The sequence below is a fragment of the Castor canadensis genome, chromosome 10 (genome assembly GCF_047511655.1).
Source record: "Castor canadensis chromosome 10, mCasCan1.hap1v2, whole genome shotgun sequence".
In the NCBI taxonomy this organism is placed as follows: domain Eukaryota; kingdom Metazoa; phylum Chordata; class Mammalia; order Rodentia; family Castoridae; genus Castor; species Castor canadensis.
The window spans coordinates 83124276-83143261 of NC_133395.1; the positions used below are offsets into that span (position 1 = coordinate 83124276).

The window sequence follows — 18986 nt, forward strand, 5'->3', positions numbered from 1 at the left end:
TCATGATTTTTCACTATAGCAAACAATGCTATATTGGTCATTGTAACTGCAAAAATTTTAGTAGGTATTTTACACACAAATTTAAAGTCTATTTGTGTCAGCGTTCTGTTGCTGGGACTAAGTACTGAGCAAATCAATTTAAAAGGAGGAAGAAACTTTATTTTTGGTTCAAGGTTTCAGACCTTCCAGTCCATGATCCGTTGCCTCTTTTGTTTTGCGGTTTGTAGCAAGGCAGTGTGTCATGGTGGACCAAGGTGCCCATCACAGGCAGCAAGGAAACAGAGAGAGAGAGAGAGAGAGAGAGAGAGAGAAAGGACAGGGCTCCTTGGAGAGCACACACACTCAACTTCCCTCCACTGGGCCAGACCCCCTCACTGGTAACTGAACCTTCAATACATAGCCTTTGGATGGACAGTTAAGTTCCAAACCTTGACACCATTAAATCTCTTTTACTTTATAGTATTTAACCCAATTTCTTAAAACTGGGTTAAAGTCTTTGAGGACAGAGCAAAAAGCAAGACCTTTAAACACACACAAAGGCAGCCAGCCATGTGCTTGGGGTGGAGAGGGAGAATGGTCAGTGTAAGAGCACAAAGCATACAGGTGCACGCATGGGGTTCGAATGCTACAGAATATTAGTTGGAGATTTATTGTGCTCCCACGACTGTGGAAAATGTCTGGGTAGCATACAGGACGAGATTGAAAAATGAAACTGAATATGGCTTCATGACTGGCACCCAAAGAACAGAGAGATCAGGAGAGAGCCCTAAGAAGATTCCCTGCAAGAGAGATTTCATAGGAATCAGAGAGAAGGAGGAGGGGAGCAGGGTAGACTTAGACTGAAGGCTGGTGAGGTGGTTAAGTGGTCCTGACAGGGGGAGCGCCTGAGTTCAGCACGCACCATCCCCAACACCAAAATGGGAAAAAAAAAAAAAAAAGCCAGGACAAAATGATCTTCCGTATTAAAACTTAAAAATGTCACGAGTTTGCTAATTACAGAGGAAATTGGGATGACTTTGCAAACTGTTCGTCCTCACCATCACACCATCAGTGCCACAGCTTGGAGGTGGTGAGAAAGACGATGTTGGAGAGCCAAAAGGAGGTGCAGGATCTGCTTCCAGTCTATGATTTCTCCTCGGCATCTTCACCGTACAATCCTTGTTTACGTCCTTGTACCAAATCCTCAAATGCAAGATCATAATGCAGTGGCCGAAGTGCAAAGCCTACAGTCCATCTTGTTGGTTTCGACATTACCATTCTGTTATAGGAACCAAAACAAAAACAAACAAAAAAACAACCCACCACTTTTCATAAAGGAAATATATCCGGGGAGGGAGTTGATGACACGACATCTGATTAAACTTGGCTACGTTAGATGTCCTTGTTTATCACCCGATTCCTCGGTCTGGACAGCTGCCTGTACTTTTCGTGGCTCCCTCGGGCCTGTGAACTTACTCTCACGGGGACGGGATGAGCTGCTTAAGGAAACAGGCACCAACTTTCCTCGCGCGCACAGTGGCGGGGCGGATCCCGGGGTCCCGGCGGGGAGGCCGCGCGCGGGCAGGTGACGGCCGCGGCGGGGCAGGAAGCACGGCGGGCGGGCGGAGCGGCGGCCGCCGAGGACCCGGGCCGCCGGCGCGGCGCCCCGCCCGGGCTGGTATGCGGCCGAGAGTGACGCGGGAGGCGGGGTCACGTGACGCCCGTGGAATGCCAACAATGTAGCGAATGTCCCACTTGGGTCTGCGCGTTGGAACCGCGGCGCGAGCGCCCTGGGAAGATGGAGCAGCCGCCGCCCGCGCCACCGAAGCCGCCCGGGGCTCCCCCGTCCCCGCGGGGCCAGCAGCAGCTCCAGCCACCGGCGCCCGGTCTCCCGGCGCGCGAGGCCCCGGAGCCGCGGGCCAGGGCGCCCCCGAGGGTGTAGACCGCGCTCCCGGAGGTGAGGGGCCGGGACAGGGGGGCGTGGGGCCGCGGGGCGCGGGAGAAAGTTTCTGTGGGCCGCCGAGCTCCGGGGCCCCGGGAGCGTGTCCGACCCGGTCGCGGGGTGGGAGCGGACGACCGAGGAAGTTCCTCCGGACGGGGCCGCCCGCCCTCCGGCCCGACGCACGATCCGCCCCCGCCCGGCGGCGCGTCGTCCGTCGTGGGCCTCGGGGGCGACGCCGGCCGGGGTCCCGGGGAACCGCGGAAGTCGGGGCGGGCGTCGGGCCGGCGGGGCCGCGCCGCTTTGTGGCGGGCCGGGGGCGGCGGCGGTGACGGTGACGCGCGGGGCGACCCGAGAGGCCGTCGGCTCAGGGGCGTCTCCGCCTCCCCTGCGGGCGGGGTGGGGGCGCTCGGCTGGCACCCAGACGTCGGCTTCCGCGCCCTGACAGCCCCGGGATCCCGCGCCCAACGTCCCGGGCCGCGCCGCCGTCCCCCGGGCCAACCAGGTCGCAGCCGTCTTCCCCTTCCCCCCGCCGCTGTCCGCTGCCCGGCCCTGCAAGGCGCGCGCTCCTCTCGGGCCCCGGACCCGGGGTGCGGGCGCCGGGCCCTGCCGGGCACCCGCGGATGCTGCGGGGACTGCCGCAGCGCGGGCCGTCGTGGCCGTGAGAGTGGGGCCATTGCGTTACACATCCCCTGCACCCCAGTCTGCCCCTTTTCGGGGACCCGCCGTCTCTGTTCCAGGCCGTCCCCGGCCCGGCCCCGTTCGTCCCGCGGACGCACGCACCTGACCGCGGCCGGGAGCGGGCCGTGCCGGACTCGGCAGCGCGCAGGCCCCGAGTAAAAATCCGCGTGTGCCAGCGGGACGGGGAAAGCCCTCCATTTGTAGGCGTCACTGACAAAGTTTGCACAAGAACTTTGACACTTTCACCCTTCTGCAGCATATGCGTGTTCCTGTCGCAGCCTGGGCTTTAAACAAGTATTTCACCTTCGCTTTTAGCCTGAGAGCATTCATTAATTTTGGCAGGTAAAAAATTCAAATTCATAGCCCCACAGCTCTCAAAAGTATTCAGCACATACTACCTTTTGAAAAGGAAAGTGTACCCGCCTTGATAAGAAATTTAAATATGCTGGAATTTAAATGGAAAGTCACAAAATGTGCGTGATCTTACGCAGGTGTGCTTAAATAAAATGTTGCCTTAGTGGATGAGGAGGCCTTAAGTCATGGGAAAAGTAACATGTGGCTGTTTGTTAGGAAATTTGTGTAAATAGATCTTGCTCAGCATTTTTAACTTAAACTCAGCTTAAATCTCGGAAAGATGTGCACTATTTTTAAGCGCTAAATCAATCTAAGCTGCTTTTTCTGCTGTAATTTTTTGTTTTTCTGTAGCAACTGTTATAACGTGGTAACAAAATTAAGAATGCAGAGGCTGTTTAGAAAGCCTGTTTTAAGTTACCTATAATTAACAAGACGTTATACTATTCAGCCTCTCTTAAAATTTTGTTTCATTATCGAGGTATAGAAAGCACTATTGAATGAATCTGCCAGCATTCCTTTGAAAATAAATGGCTGAACATTTAATACATTTCAAAATGTCAAGCCGTTTAAAATGTGTTTACACAGGTCATGCAGAATTATTAAGGCAGAATTCTAGATTCATAGAATCGAGATTCCTAGAATGATAAGAGTTGCTGAACTGGAAGTGATTCATATAGCTTCTCCGTCTTCTTTGAAATACTTGTGATAAACAGTAAATTGTAGCTGTCTGCATTTCTTTCCTTAGGAAATCAGCCTTGGTGGGAGGGACTTTCTTTGGTGGGAGGGCAATACTTTTACAATAAGATGCCTTGTTATTTTAAATGCTGTGTTGTAAATAGCCAGCCCTGGGCTCCTAAAACCCACAGGAGGGTGGAGTGGGGGTTGAAGCTGATAAATTCACCCTAAACATAGAGGAAGGCTTTGGGGAAGCTTTGAGGGGTGGGAGGGTGTTCTGTTTTGCATTGGGAAAACCAGAACAACCCCACTTTCAAAAAGCTGCTTTTGTATTTATCTCATGGCTGTAATAACATGGAACTTCTAAACTATTCCTTACTGACTTGAAAAATAAAAGGCTTGAAGAAACAGTGACGATAAACTCAAACGCATTTATTGTGTCTTGACTATAAATCTGTTCTAAAGAGGGGTGAAATATCCCAACGGACAGACAGAAGGATCCAGCTTGATTGAAGCTCTAAAAATTCTCCGCCTCCCCTTCCTTTTAAAAAGGCTATTGCTTAGAAATTCCTCCGAATCCATAATCATCGGAAGACCTGGCCCTGTTCCCATTGTATGCTAAGGCCACCAGGACCTTGTGGTCCTCTGTGAGGGCTCCCGGAGGTGAAGGCAGGCAGCCCTGTTGGTTAAGGGTTAGTCAGCTGTTCTCTAGGTACAAGAAAGGGGATGATACTCCATGTTTTGCTTTCTTTTGAAAGTATGAATAAAACAAAGTAGTATCAGAAATAAAGATAATTGGTGATGCCAAAATTAGGATGGAAATTGACATGGCTTAATTTAATGCTTGCCATTCACTCTGCAAAGATTTTATGTTGGTTGCTGTCTAGACCGTGTCAACTAGAATGGTCTTAATAGTTAATTAGCAAATACTTTTTGTGTGGATGCCAACAGTTGACATACACAGGATTTCTTCTGGAGGAATAATGAACAGTTTCATGTTTCATAGCAAGGGTTCGTGTTTGTTGTTAACACTGTTAACTGTATGTGGCAGAACCGATGGACCCCAACTCAGTTAGGAGTGTAAGAATCTTCTTGAAGAATGTCAGTTGGATTTTTTTGGTGGAGTAGGGCCCTATTTGGAATACTGAGCCTGGCTGCCTGCAGGCAGGTATCTTGAGTGGGTCTATTACTGATTAACTCCATTCTAACTCCTAGGTCTCACTCCTATTTTGTTCATTTTAAGCCCTCAGACAGCACCTGCCTCCTCCCGACATTGTCTGCCTGTTCATCTTTCTCTTCTGTGTTCAAGCCTTTTCACAGGAAGTTCCAGACTCCAAGAATAGCTTTAAGCTTCCTCCATCAAATCATAGCTCTTTGGCCTTTCCAGTTTTGGTGAAACATTCCTTTCTCTAGGTTTTCCCCAAACTATCTCAGCACCTCCGTGAAGAATTGGGTTTCTCCATGCAGATAGGCACATGCACAGAGATCCTTTGGACAGTCACAGTATTTTTTGCCCCCACTTATTTTCAAATGGGAGGGCTGCTCTGACACTCTAACTGGGGTAACCTGGGGGAGTGGGTGCAGAAGGGGCAGGACTTGCTCAAAGATTGAGAACCCCTGCTGGGTGTGGCCTGGGTTGTAAGGAGATGTGCTGTCCTGTTCTGCAGTATGCTATTAGGAGTGCTGCAAAGAACAAGTAGTAAGTTCTGTTCACTACATTGAGATAGCACGAGTACAGATTTCTATGGCTTCATTTATTTATGCTGTTGATATTTGCATAATACGTACCATACATGTTAGGTATAAAGCTGGCTAAAAGAGAATGTTGTGACTGGACGTGGTGGGTCACACCTGTAATCTCGTCTGCTCAGGAGGCAGAGATTTGAGGTTGGAGGCTGGCTGAGGCAAAAAGTAGTGAGATCTTATCTCAAAAACAAACCAGGGGGAGCACAGTGACTCATGGCTGTAATCCCAGACACTAGGGAGGTGTAGGAAAGGTAGGTAGATTACGGTCAGAGGCCAGCCCAGGTAAAAAGCATGAGACTCTTATCTAAAAAATAAAGCCAAAAGGCTTGGAGGCATGGCTCAAGTAGTACAACACTTGCCTAGCAAGTGCAAGGCCCTGCATTCAAAAAATACCCACCCAAAAGAAATAGATAAAATAAATAAAAATAAAAAAGAACAAAAGAATGGAAAGAAAACCCTGGGCATGGTGGTTCATACCTGTAATCCCAGCTACTTGGGAGGAGGCAGTAAGAGGCTGATTGTAACCCACAAACAGGTAAAAGCACAAGACCCTGTCTGAAAACAAGGTAAAGGCAAAAGGGCTGGGGGTGTGGCTCATGCTTCCCCTCCCCCCACATGAGCCTGGAGGAGAGATCCTGTTTTACCTGGATCCCCATGTCCAGCACAGAGCCTGTACTGATGGTGTGTGCTAGACAGGGAGGCCTCTAAAGAGTGTCTTCCTAAATCTCCAGATGACTGCCATGTGCTTTCCCCACAGCCCATCTCCTGAGGAGCAGCCCTGAGGCTGGACCGTGCTGGACTGTTCTGTCTGCATATCCGTTTATGATTCTGACACTTAGCATCTGACTTGAGGCTGGCCTGACTGCCTGGCTTAGTTTCAGCTTTGCTAGTTAATTATGCAGGGATACGATTTAAATCATAACGGGAATTTTAGAACCAAGAAATTCTGTGTTTTAAAAATGCTTCCCCCCTCTGCCACACACAAAATTTGTTCACTGGCATGCACCAGTGAACTATAATCTGCATGCCTGTAATCTCGGCACTTGGGAGGCTGAGGTGGGAGGATTGATAGTTGCAGGCCAGTCTGGGCTCATGGTAAGATGTCAGTGCATGCTCCACAAGACAGAGATTTCGTTGGTTCCAGGGCTGGTGCTTGGTGTGTGGATTTGGCAGTCTGTGTGGGATTGTGAAGCACTCGGAGTCATTAGAATAAGAATTTTTTAACATCTGGTAGCATTTTCCAGGATTGGATTGAGGATTGGAATTGGATTTGGTAGGACCAAATTAAAGGAATGATTAAAAATATTGTCCTCATTTGTTTACGTAGCCACCTGTGCTAAGCATGCGATCTGGGAGTCGGTTTCAGTTTCTTTTAAAGTATATTGGAATCAACTGGTGGTACCAGAGGAATTTAAAAAAAATAGATTTACCTTAATGATACCTCATTTTTAAAGTCCACATCAATGAGGGTGATATTTGTAAAACCGTTGATAAGGGAAAATTTCGTACAGGCCAGGTATTTCTTATTAAAGTCCTATGGGAGTGTATCAGAGTCGCTCATCTCCAGCTGTAGTCTTGATCAATATGGTCACGAAAATCCTTTTCCACCTTCATCATGGGCCATGAAATTACCTGTCCTCAAACTAAAGCTTAAAATGCAAGCCTTCAAGCTGAGAAAGTACTTTTGGACATTATTAAACTTTTCAAATTATTCAGGTAAGGGCACAGAATACCTGTGGGCGCTGTCTTATGCAGTCTCCTAAAAAGACCAGGACAATGCCCAGGGTAATCTTGGACCAGCAGTTCCTATAAGACAGCGTGAGTGCTGAAAAGAAAATCAAAACAGCCACACTGAAGGCAGCCGTGGGCAGGCTTATGGGTGTCACTGGATAGTCCTCCCCACTTTTCTGAATGCTTGGAATTTTCCATAAGAGAATGTTGAAGGAGAAAGCTTGTGCATAAATAGAGACACCAAGATGGGAGAGGCTGGTCCTTCCCGCCCTGGTCAATTTTGTGATTTTAATGTCTGTGGGACATGTGCGTGCTCAGGTGTGAGCTGTGTGGAGTCTGTGGGGTGGGGAGTGACAGTGGGGCTGGGATTGGTGTGGGAGCTGCGTTGGAGTTTAGGCCCCACTCTGGGAGGGGACTTTGCTTGGGGCTGGTCTTTTCATTTGTGGAGCTGTGTTTAGGAAGGGAACCATGATTTAAAGATCAGGTGTATGAATAGTTAGGAGACTTTTTCCCATTTTTTAAATGGTGGTAAAACATACATAATATTTATTTTAACTGTTCATGAATGTGCAGTTTAGTCCTGTGGCACGAAATGCATTCACGATATTTCTGTGAATACCAGTGTCTATCCCTAAAACCGTTTCACTGACTGTTAACTGATAGCCCCTGTCACTCTGCCACCTGCCAACCTCTGTTCTCTCCTTTATTTATTCATTTATTTTTTGAGACAAGGTCTCACTATGTAGCCCAAGCTGGTCTTTACCTTATGATTCTCCCTACCTCTGCCTCCCAACTGCTGGGATTACAGGTGTGCACCACCACGCCACCCCTCTGTTCTCCTTTCTGTCTCTCTGAGTTTGCCTACTCTAGGTAAGTTGCATAAGTGGAATCACAAGATTTGCCATTTTGTGACTAGCTTACTTCACTCAGCATCATGTTCTCAAGGTCCATCCATGCTGTAGCCTGTGGCACGGCTTCCTTTTATGGCTGAATAATATGCTATGTCATTTGACTTTTTTATGACAGTCCTGTGAGAACTTCTGTTGGGCAAGTTTCATGTGGCCTTTTGTGTTAAACTTCAGAGAAAGGGCGCTGCAGCTCATGGAGTGCCTTCCCTGCACAGCCTAGAGCTCTGTGTTCTGCAGCTCCTTGCCAGGGTGGCAGGCTTCATCCCCAGTGTGGAGCCAACGCCCCCACATACCTGTCATTCAAGGCAGGTGCTTCCTGGGCCTGTGTGGCTATGTCATGCAGCAGATGGGGCAGACAGACAGAATGCTTCTGCCCTTGCTGAGCTCACAGTTCAGCTCATTCACAAGGAAACATGCTACCCATTCTTCAACATACAATCATGCTGTGGAGGTATGATGGGAGTAGGGGAGTGACAATACAGTCCCTTAGGTTGAATGGTCAGAAAAGCCCTGCTGTGGGGTCTGTGAATCTGGGACTGGGAGCTTGCCAGATGGGTGGTGGGTTTGTTTGTTTCCTGTAGAGAGTAGAGTCCTGGCCTATTCCAGACAGAAGGAGGACATGGTTGGTACCTTTAACTTGCACAGGGTTACAGAATCAACCGAGACCTGGCTGTTCGTCATGGTCACATCCAACTCTTTGGCACTACTCAGACCTGAGCAGCTGTTTCATCAGCCTAACAACTGGAGCCAGCTTTTCTTTTCTGCTCTTCTGCAGGGAAGGCTGCCTTCCTTTCCTGGCATTGTTCTCAAACAGTGATTTAAAGAGGTTTTAAAGATTTGGAGAGGGCTTGCCATGCCTCTTTCTGTGTTCATTTTGGTACCTTTTCCACCAAGCCCATCTGAATTTTGCTCTGGTTTTATCTTCTGATCTGATTAAAGCTTTTTCACCTATCTCAGTAACTCATTTTGCCCAAATCCTTAAGTATGCTAATTTTGCATCACTGTAGCAAAATACCTGAAGGTAATCGATTTAAAAGAAGAAAGTTTAGTTTGGCTCATGTTATTGGAAGACTCAGTCCAAGGTCTGTTGCCTTTGGGCCTGTGGCGAGGCAGTATGTCATGACAGCAGGACAGGACACACAAAGCTGCTCACCTCATAGCAGCTGGGAAGCAAAGAGAGATAAGAAGGGGCTGGAATCCCACTGACCCCTTTAAGGGCACACCCCCATTTGTCCCCACCTCTTAAGGGTCCTACCACCTCCCAGTAGTGCCAAACTGGGGACCAAACCTTCACCACATGGGTGTTTTCCAAATGTTAGCAATCGGTAATGCTCAGAATTGACCCGTGTATCCTGTGTCTCAGACTGTGAGCTCACAAGCTGGCGGCCCTGTGTGTGAGTCTCAGGACAATCTTGTTAGGTGGACAGAGCAAGGTTTTGTCTCGTTACTGAGCAGGCAGCACACCAAGACAGCATGGAGCCCAGGCCCCGAGCTGCGGATAGGCCCAGGCCGCCCACCTCCAACTGCTGCTCACTTGGCATTGAGCCTACCTCTAGCAAGTCTGCGCAGTCCTGGTCTTCGCCTCCTTCACCATCGAGGCTGCTTTCCTCGAGGTTCCAGATACAGTGCAAATGGCTCAGAGAATAGCACCACCATTAGCTCCATTTTCTAAACCCAAAACCTGGGCTCCACCTTTCAAACCAGTTCTCTCCCGTGAATCTCACCAACTCCAGTGGGTTCTACCTCTTGGTGCTGTTGAGGTCCAACCAAGCCTCTTCATCTGCCAGCTATTAGTGTTTCAGATCCCTATAATTCCTATTTCAGTGTTGGTGATCAAACCAGGGCCTGGCACATGCTAGGCAAGTGCTCCACCACTGAGCTATACCCACAACCCACATCCCATATTATACTATATTTAAGTGATTGGTTTTCTTGCTCATTCTTGAATGTAGGAGGGCCACCTGTCTAGGTCTGTAGGCTGCGCACTGCTCAAACGTGCCTGCACGTGAGAGGGCAGGCCTCACATCGCCCACTTAACCACTTGCCACAGGGCGTGTTCAGCCTATGTGGAGCCTCTGGGTCACTCATACACATGCAGCAGCAGAGTCACCTCCCCTGATAAAGTCACATATGTGCTCTGGAGGGTACACATGATCGCCACCTCCTCTGTGACCTGAGCTGAGATCATTCCTTTCTCTCTCATGCCTGGAGGTCTGTCTTTTTCTCACCATCCTTTTGTTTGAGACTTTTGCAGTGCCCCCTGTGTGCTGGGTTATGACATGTGGTGTTAGGGTGTGGCTCTGAGTGGGCCACAGCCATGCCCATAGTGCTCTGGAAAGCTACTCAGAGCAAAAGTTCTTTGTCTTGTATGGTAATAAAGTGACATACTCATCAGTGTAAACCAGGAGTACCTCTCCTCTCTCAACGACCTCTGTTAGTTACTTTTATGTAGCTGACAGAAACAGCTTAAGGGAGGAAGGATTTATTTGGCTCATGGTTCCTTGGCTTCATGCACTTGGGCAGGACATCATGGCAGCAGGAGTGTGTGGAGGAGGAGACTGTTCACCTCATGGCACACTGGAAGCAGAGAGTGAGGAGGAGCCGGGGACCAGATATAATCTTCAAAAGTGACCTACTTCCTCAAGTAGGCCCCCATCTCCTAAAGTTTCTAGCACCTCCCTAAATGGTGCCATTAGCTGGGGACCAAGCCTTAAACACATGAGTCCAAGGAACATTTCACATTCCGACTAAAATGGTACCACACCAGCCACCACAGGTTCTGCCAGTAACTGCAGGAGAAGTATTTGATGTGGGAAAGCAAGGTCTTGGAACACCCATGAGCTCCTCACAGCTTGGGGCCTTGCACCATTGCAGCCTCAAACTCAGTGCACCATGTGTGATAAGCTCAGAGTGGAAAAGGCCTAATGTCCCTTGGTAGGAGGGACCATAAGTTATTCTGTGATTCACAGAAAGGAATAGTACTCAGCAGAGAACAACATCTGCTACTATACACAGCACAGATGAGTGAGCAAACAACACACAAAATAAGTGAAACAAAAAGTACAGACTGCACAGTTGTATGAGTAACAGCACAAAACCTGTTCACACCAAGCCTTAGTGTTGTTAGTTATGAAGGTGACTCTGCAAGGCTGCGGTCTGAGGGGTTGGATGAGGCTCCTGGGCCTGGTAAAGGTACGTCTCCACCAGGGTGTGATCTCATTGCGAGCCTGTGCCGTATGACTTGCACACTTTCAAGCATGAGTTACGTGAGACTGGCCCACTCCCAAACCTTATTGCTCCTCCTGGCTTCTAGCAGCCAGTTCCAGAAGGATCTTTGAAGCCTCAGAACCCATCAGGGCCTTCAGCTGCCCCCATGTCCCCTCCTCTGCTGCTGTGACTGGGAGAAGATGGTTTCTAAGCCCAACTTTCACACTGATTTTCTCATGGCTTTTTTCTTTTTTTCTGGGCGTCTCTGGTGGTCCTGGTCTTTTCATAGCCAAGTGAAAAGCAGCTTGCCCTTTCTCTGCAATCCTTTAGTGTCACTTGGTGGTAAAACTAGACTGTCACAGACTGTGGCTCTCCTCAGGAATGCCCTCCTGGAGGGACTTGAGCTGCTTGCTCATCTGACAGCTCTGCTGCAGGGGAGAGCCTGCAGGTCACTGGCCTGGTGAATGCCCATATGCTCACGGTGCCCATCTTGGCCTTTAAGCACAGCCCTCTGGCTGTGGTATGCTGAGGTTCTGGAGCTCTCTCTTAGCATCTGTGGCCCACCTGCAGTGCTGCCCTCTCCCCTCTGGTGGCGTCCTGGCCAGATCCCTCCACAGCCTGACTAAAGCAGGAGCCCCTCCCCTATGCACTGAGTCACATCTTGACATGCCCTGAAGGCCCTTCCACTGGAGCCCTGCACACCTTGAAGCAGTTTCACCCTCCCGGAAAGCCCCTGCTAGCAGAGCTGATGGAGGTGGGGACCCTGCAGGCTTTACATTCTTCTGTTCTTGCTTCTGCCTTCCCTCCAGCTGGAATTCCATTCTTCCCAGGCTCACATTTGGTTATCTCCACTTCAAAGCCTTTTCTGACTTTCCCTTCATTCTCTGGTCCTCTACATGGTTCCCTCCTCCTTTGGGACATCTTTCCTGTGCTGCTCTTTATTTGCCTCACCCTCAGCTCTCACTTGACTGTAAACTTGCTGAAAGTAGGATTTTTCTTATCAGTGCATGAGACTTAGCACCTGGTTGGTGGTATGCCAGCTCTTGGGAGGGTAAGGCAGAAGAATAGTGAGTTCAAGGCCAGCCTGGACTGTGTGGCAAGACCCCTGTCCCAATACAAAAGTAACAGCTTACCAGGTAGATGGGGTGGGTGTGGGGTAGAAGAGTAGGCAGAGGGGTAGGAAGAGAACATTTTGACCCTCAGGACTCCCTCCTACTATGGCAGGCCCCTCCCTGCACCATTTGTTGTGAGGGCAGTATGGCTTCTGTCTTCTCTACTTCAGTTGTCAAAGAAAGGGAAGAAAACTGAAGATTAGAAATAAGTGATTCTTGTGAATTCCTCCCAGAAAAGAAATAATCCTCACTCCTCAGATCCTCCAGAGTACTCAGCTAGCTCTTAAGACTTCCTCCATTTTGTTTGAATGTGAACTTGAGCTTATGGCTTCAGAAAATTAGGTCTTTCAAAGCAGATGCTCAGAATAGGAAGTCACTGGAAGCGAGTGGCTGCAGTTCACCCCGTTTAACAGTGATTACACAGAGCTCTGCGCTTCTAGGGCAAGGCCAACAATTGGGCCAGGGGAACCTCAGTCTCATAAGCTCACTGTGTACAGCCGTACACAGTCGTTCGAGTGACTCAGTATTGGAGACTGTGCATTAAAATAGAGATTTCATGTTGAAAGAGTCTGGTTGCTACCTTCTAAATGGAATCTTTGCAGTTACACTGAGAAAGTGGATAGCTAAAACTGTGAAGATCATTGTCCCCATTGAAGAAAGGAGTCGAAGTTTAAATGTGATTTCTTAGTGTTTCCTGCTGTACCTGGCTGTGTAACAGCAGAAAAGTTAACTCATATAAAGCTCTTTGGACCGTGCCTGGCCTACAGTAAGTACTGGAAAATATTAACTGTCCTTGTTTCTTCCCACATGAAGATGTCTGTGAAGCAGGGTCTTAAAGGATGCTCTTTTTGGGCCAGTTTTTCTTTGTTCATTAAAACTCAAAGTGATGGGCTGGTGTTGTAGCTCAGTGGTGGAGCACTTGCCTAACATGCATAAGGCCCCAGTACTGCAAAAACAAACAACAAAAAACCTCAAAGTGATTAATTACCCTTCAGGTGTGCTTGCTGAGTTTTATGGAGTAAGAGGGATAGGTGAGATGTGGGCAAAAGATGTGGATGGGGAGGGGGACCACTCATTAGGTGTTGGCATGACCTTCGGCCTTCCGGCCTGCCTTTACCACTGGTGGGCACCTCTGCAGACTGGACAACAGGCTACATAAGGAATCTTATAGTGAATTCCAGAATTTCATGCATTTCAAGTACAGATACTTCTCAACTTAGGATGGGGTAACCCCGTCATAAGCTGGAAAATAATGAAGGTGGAACATGCATCAGATCCGCCTAATTACCACACATTTCAGCTCAGCACCACAGCACACTGGGCTGCTGTGGTTCCTCCCCATGTGATCCCATGGGAGCTGTGGTCACTGCCACTGCCCAGCAGCAAGAGAGAATCTGACCTTGTATCTCTAGCCCAGGGAAAGATGCAAATTCAAAATTTCAAGTATGGTTTCTGCTGAATGCCTTTTGCTTTCATACTGCCACAAAGTTGAAAAATCATAAGCCACACCACACTAAGTGGGACCTTCTGTACTGTGAGTCCCATGCCGCTGCTTCCTCTTGGCGTTTACCACTGCCTGCTCCTTGCTGCTGGGTGGGGAAGGTCAAGGATTACATATAGTAGAGGACATCTTCAATGCAATGAGTTCTGTGCTGTTTTTCAGGAAATTTGGGAGAGCTTTATGAGGAAAAATGTCCAAAAATGTGGAAGGACCACAGCCACAGGTGGGTGGGAGAGTTGGTAAAGCCACTAGCTAATGGACAGCAGTGGGGATCAGGAGTTGATTGGTTACTAGGGACAAGCCAGAAACCCCTTTAGAAAATTTAACCCTAAGTACTCAGGCTGTGGACTTCAAAATGAAATTCCATCACCATCAAGTGTTTTAAGGATCTATCAGCTGTTGAAGCTATAGTTCTTTCCCTGGGTGGAACATTTACAGAGATGCACTTCACTGCAGACAGTGCTACAGGAAGCATCCTGGATCAGGCCACAGGTCTGGTGCCCTGCATGAGCTGAACAGTATTCTCCTTGTTTCTAAGAGGAGGTGTGTTTTTCTTTTCTTTTCAGGTGGAGTATTTCTGAGATCACTGTCCCTTTCTGAAAACCACAAATGAATTTGTCTCCCATTTATTTTCTTTTCAGAGAGTGATGGTTTTCAAAATGAAGACTCTGGAAAAATTTAGGTTCTCCATAGGAATTACAAAATTTGAAGGAAAGAATATTTGCAAAAGGAAATTGTTTTGAAAGTATGTTTACAATGAACTATTGACAGGCTTTTTTTTTTTTAATAATAAAACCCTTTGAGAAGATTGTATTTATGGTAAAAGGAAACTGGACTAACAATGAGGCCAAAGACTTTTCCTGCCACAACTTACTCTGGAAATAGCCGGCAGCGACTGCAAGAGATCCGAGAAGGGTTAAAGCAGCCATTTAAGTCTTCAGCCCAGAGCCTGCCTGTGGGACCAAACAGTGATGCTTCCCTGGATGCCAAAGTCCTGGGCAGCAAGGATGCTGCCAGGCAGCAACAGATGAGAGCCACCCCGAAGTTTGGACCTTATCAGAAAGCGCTCAGGGAAATCAGATATTCCCTACTGCCTTTTGCTAACGAATCAGGCACATCCTCAGCAGCAGAAGTAAACCGGCAAATGCTGCAGGAGCTGGTGAATGCAGGATGTGACCAGGTGGGTACAGACCTCCATCTTCCCTTAAGGGCAGGCGAGTGAATAGCTCGTTTCTGGCAGTCGGAATCCTCCAGCAGTTCTAACTGAAGGTTTTGAATCGTTAATACTCAAGTGTTTCTGCATAAAAACCCGAGGCCCTTTCATGCATCACTGATCTGTTCTCTTCCTTTTCTAAAGTCTTTAGCTGCTTTTCCTTTTCAGCACGATCCAGAAGGTTCTGAACTCTCCTGAAATTGTACCATATATACTTTGTGTTCTGTCTTGTGTGTGCATGTGTGTTACTGTTAGTGGAACCAGGACCTTGAGGATGCTAAGCAAGCCCTGTACCACAGAGCTATCTCACCCTCCCGAGTTCTGCTCTGATGCAGATGAGGCTGCCTTTCCTACCTCGCCCTTTCTTTAGGGTTTATATGGGGTGATTCTGAGCTGTCATGGGGAAGAGACGAGCTTTCCCTTATTGTGTTTTTGGTTTGTGCATTTTTTACTCCCCGCAGAAGTGTCTCTGACTCTCTTTTCTCCTATTTTAAAAAATAGTGTACATTTTGTTATAGGAGATATGACTATATATAGGGAAATTGAAAAAAAAAACTGGAAAAGGAAAAGCTGCAAAATCATGAATATTTGGTGTAGTACCCTCCTCAGGTGTAAAGGATGTGTTAATGGAGGTGGCACCTGTTATACATAAATATACAACCTATATGTACATATACATGTGTACACAACCCTGAGTGTACATACCTGACTAAAACCCAAGTTGAGGGACAGGATCATATCAAATGGATCCAAACAGGTATAAATGTAGTTAAAAAAATGTAATTGTGTTCTGAAATGACTTTAAGAAAGCCAGTATTTTATTTCCGTCAGTCATCCTAAAAAGCAGCTTCATGAATGGAAGTGAGTATTTTCACTGCCTTGGAAAAGAAATAAGATTTCTTGTTCACAGCACATCAGGATGAGTGAGTACTTCTACTTTCTAAGAAGTGATCTAATTACTGGTGTCACAGTCATAGGAAAAGGCTAATCTTAGTCCTCCTGTTGTAATTTAGTACTGTAGAATTTAACTGAGAACTGACAGTTCTCAGGGGGTATGTCTGTGAAACAAATCCTGCTATTTAGTAGGGGCTTCCTTGACATTTGGGGATATCCTGGGATTAACGTGTGTCTAACAAGCGTTGTTGTGTTGCACCACTTTCATGCGGTTCACGATCAGGAGTGAGGTGGTGTGGAGTGCCTTAACGGTGGAGGCTGACAGCAGAGGAATGACCTTGCTCCTTGTGAAAGTATGAAGGGAAACATGCTGCTGAGCGCTGTCCCCCAATGCAGGAGGGAGCAGGCCTGGGGAGCCAGTGAGTAGCTGAGTAGCAGTGAGATTGCAGAGGGGTTTTTAGGTCAACAGCATAGCTTAAACTCGCCTGTAAATCAGTTGCAAACAGTGCATTCACGGCCCAGGTGTTCTTTGCAGTTGTATTTCAGCTGTGAGAGAAAGAAACAAGTCAAGCAAATAATCCAAAGTACAGGTGGGATCTTATTAGGGTAAAATCCATTAGAGATAATTACAGTATAGGAAATAATGAAGCTGGTGCTATTTCTAATATGGTAAAATACAAATGCAGGAAAATTAAGGATCATGATACCAGTGAAGTTCTCATCAACATTTAATTTATGTTAATTGCTAGCAGACAGGGCTCCACTTACCATATTTAATGTTCCTGAAATAATTCAGTTTGGTGTCTGGTGTTACTTTATAATTTAAAACAGCTGTACCTCCACCCTGACCCTCCAACTCAGACAAGGGTTCATTTGCTTTCAGAAAATTCTGGTAGGAAAGTCAGCATGAACCCGAGTACTGTGGGGGAAGGATGGACAAGACCTCCGGAGCCCTGTGTCTGGGATCAAGCGGTTGTTAGATTTCTAGCATAACAGGTAAAGAGAATACTGTCCTTGCAGCTTTTCCCCTCATTTCTTCTTGTATTAGATGCAGTTTTCTTCTGTATTTTGAGGTTAAGCCCTCTCTTTAAACCCTGTCTTCATCAGAGTGATCATAAGCCCCATGTTTTTCCATGGGTTTTTAGGTACCCATGGGCACCGTTTTCTTTTTTCCCTTTTTTTGATTCAGTGTCTTGTTATGTTGCCCATGTTGACCTGACCTCCTGGCTGAAGTGATCCTCCTGCTAGTGATCTTCCTGTTTTAGCCTTCTGAGTAGTGGGGTAACTGGCACTACAGGTGCTGGCCACCACACCTGGCTCCACAGGTAGTATCTTATTCATTGCATGTACACACATATATATTTCACCATCTTCTTTGGCCTAAATATTTACTTTAATGTTTATGTAAGCAGGTGTTTTCTTTTTAACATTTTAGTAAAGTAAAATTTACATCTAAGAAGTACACAATTCAGTTGGGTTTTGGTGGCTCATGCCTGTAATCCTAGCTACTCAGGAGACAGAGATTAGGAGGATCGTGGTTCAAAGCCAGCCTGGGCAAATAGTTTGCAAGAACCAATCTTGAAAAAACCTGTCACAAAAAATGGTTGGTAGAGTGGCTCAAGTGGTAGAGTGTCTGCCTAGCAAGCATGAGGCCTGTAGTTCAAGCCTCAGTGCTGCTTAAAAAAAAAAAAAGTATACATAAGCTTACAGCCTAGTAAATTTTCACATATTAAGTACATACATGTATAACTAGTGTATGTATATATTTTAAATTAAAACATTTTGAAGTGAAAATATTTAGAAAAGGTTAAAGACTTCAGAGTATTTTGTGTTTACTGATAAAATGTGCATGCCCAAGGATAGGATATTCACGACTCTTGTGCACACAAATTACATAAAGACACGAAAATTCCTATAGGTAAAAGAAAATTATGCCAACAGGCTAGTATTCCTTAAGGAAATAGAAAGAGAAGTATGCTTTATTATTTGAATGCCATGTTTTGTAGCCTTGGAATCTTGTCACTGGCATAGTGGTCACTTAAATTTAGCTTTTACTTTCCTCCCTTATAACATTAGGTTCCACTTTTTCTTTTAATCTTTTTTTTGTAGTTTCAAATACCCATACTTCCAGGTTTTCCTCTTCAGAGTTTTAAAAACCACTAGTCTGATTTGCAGTGAAGTTAATATGCAAAGTAGTTCTCTTCCACTTGTATTCTTACTGAGTTGCAGTGGGTTGACAGGCCGAGCAGCCCTTGTAGGGAGTGCAGGGGTATTGTTTGGCTCCCTGCACTCAGCTCTGTGGCACCTGGCATCCTGTGAGAGTGAGAACCCAAGGGCACTTAGTCAGATTGTCTCCCCGAGAGGAAGACAAGGAGAAACAGCCAGATGTGAGGACTAGGAGATAGAATTGTCTCCCTTGAGGAATGAGTGCATGATTTTTTTTCCTCCCAAAAAGCAGTTTTGGGAGAAACTGCTTCCAGCAGTTCCTGGAGCCACCCTCTCTGTCTGCCCAGGTGCATGTACACACAGTCCGTGGCTCTGGGCTTGGATTTCTGTGTCCATTGTCATTTCTCTAATCCCTATTTAATCCAGCTTCTCTGCCCCCCCACCCCCCAACATTTCGGTATACCGAGTAGGCAGAAGAGATACAGCCACTGGTTAGTCTGTGTTCTAAGCCAAAAAGAGCAGAAAAAATTAAGTTTCTCCACTCATCATATAAGTTATTGGCATAGCACTGTAAGGGACGAGGTTTCCTGAGGCATGTGGACCTCACCCAGAAGTGAGTGCCAGCACATTGTCCTCAGCACTTGCAGTCGTGTGAGATGGGTTCTAGTTGGCGTTAGTGTGAGTAGAAACTACAGTGGGGCGGGGGGTGGGGAGGGGCAAGCAGGTGACTGTCCTGGCCACCTGAGCACACACAGGTTGACCTACATGTGGGGTACTGTTGAACATGACAGTTCTAGGGGCAGCGGGGGAAGGGGAGTGTAGTACATTATTCCTGAGTGGTCTCTGGAGTCAGAGCTTCGAATCCTGTGTTTGTCAGTAG

At 47.2% G+C, this 18986-nt stretch overlaps 1 protein-coding gene across 4 annotated transcripts in view; it reads left to right on the top strand.

Moving 5' to 3' along the window:
• The first annotated feature begins 1679 nt into the window (after positions 1–1679).
• The window catches only part of Lats2 (large tumor suppressor kinase 2), a 77101-nt gene continuing 59794 nt past the window's right edge, over positions 1680–18986 (top strand). Inside the window, exons 1-2 of one of the 4 annotated variants that reach the window (XM_074043709.1) lie at positions 1680–1936; positions 14475–15013. In XM_074043709.1, the coding sequence (XP_073899810.1) occupies positions 14675–15013 (339 nt within the window). In that variant the 5' untranslated portion in view covers positions 1680–1936; positions 14475–14674. Of the gene's footprint in view, positions 1937–14474; positions 15014–18986 lie in introns of those variants that run through there. The other 3 variants (XM_074043707.1, XM_074043710.1, XM_074043708.1) reach the window with 3 other exon arrangements.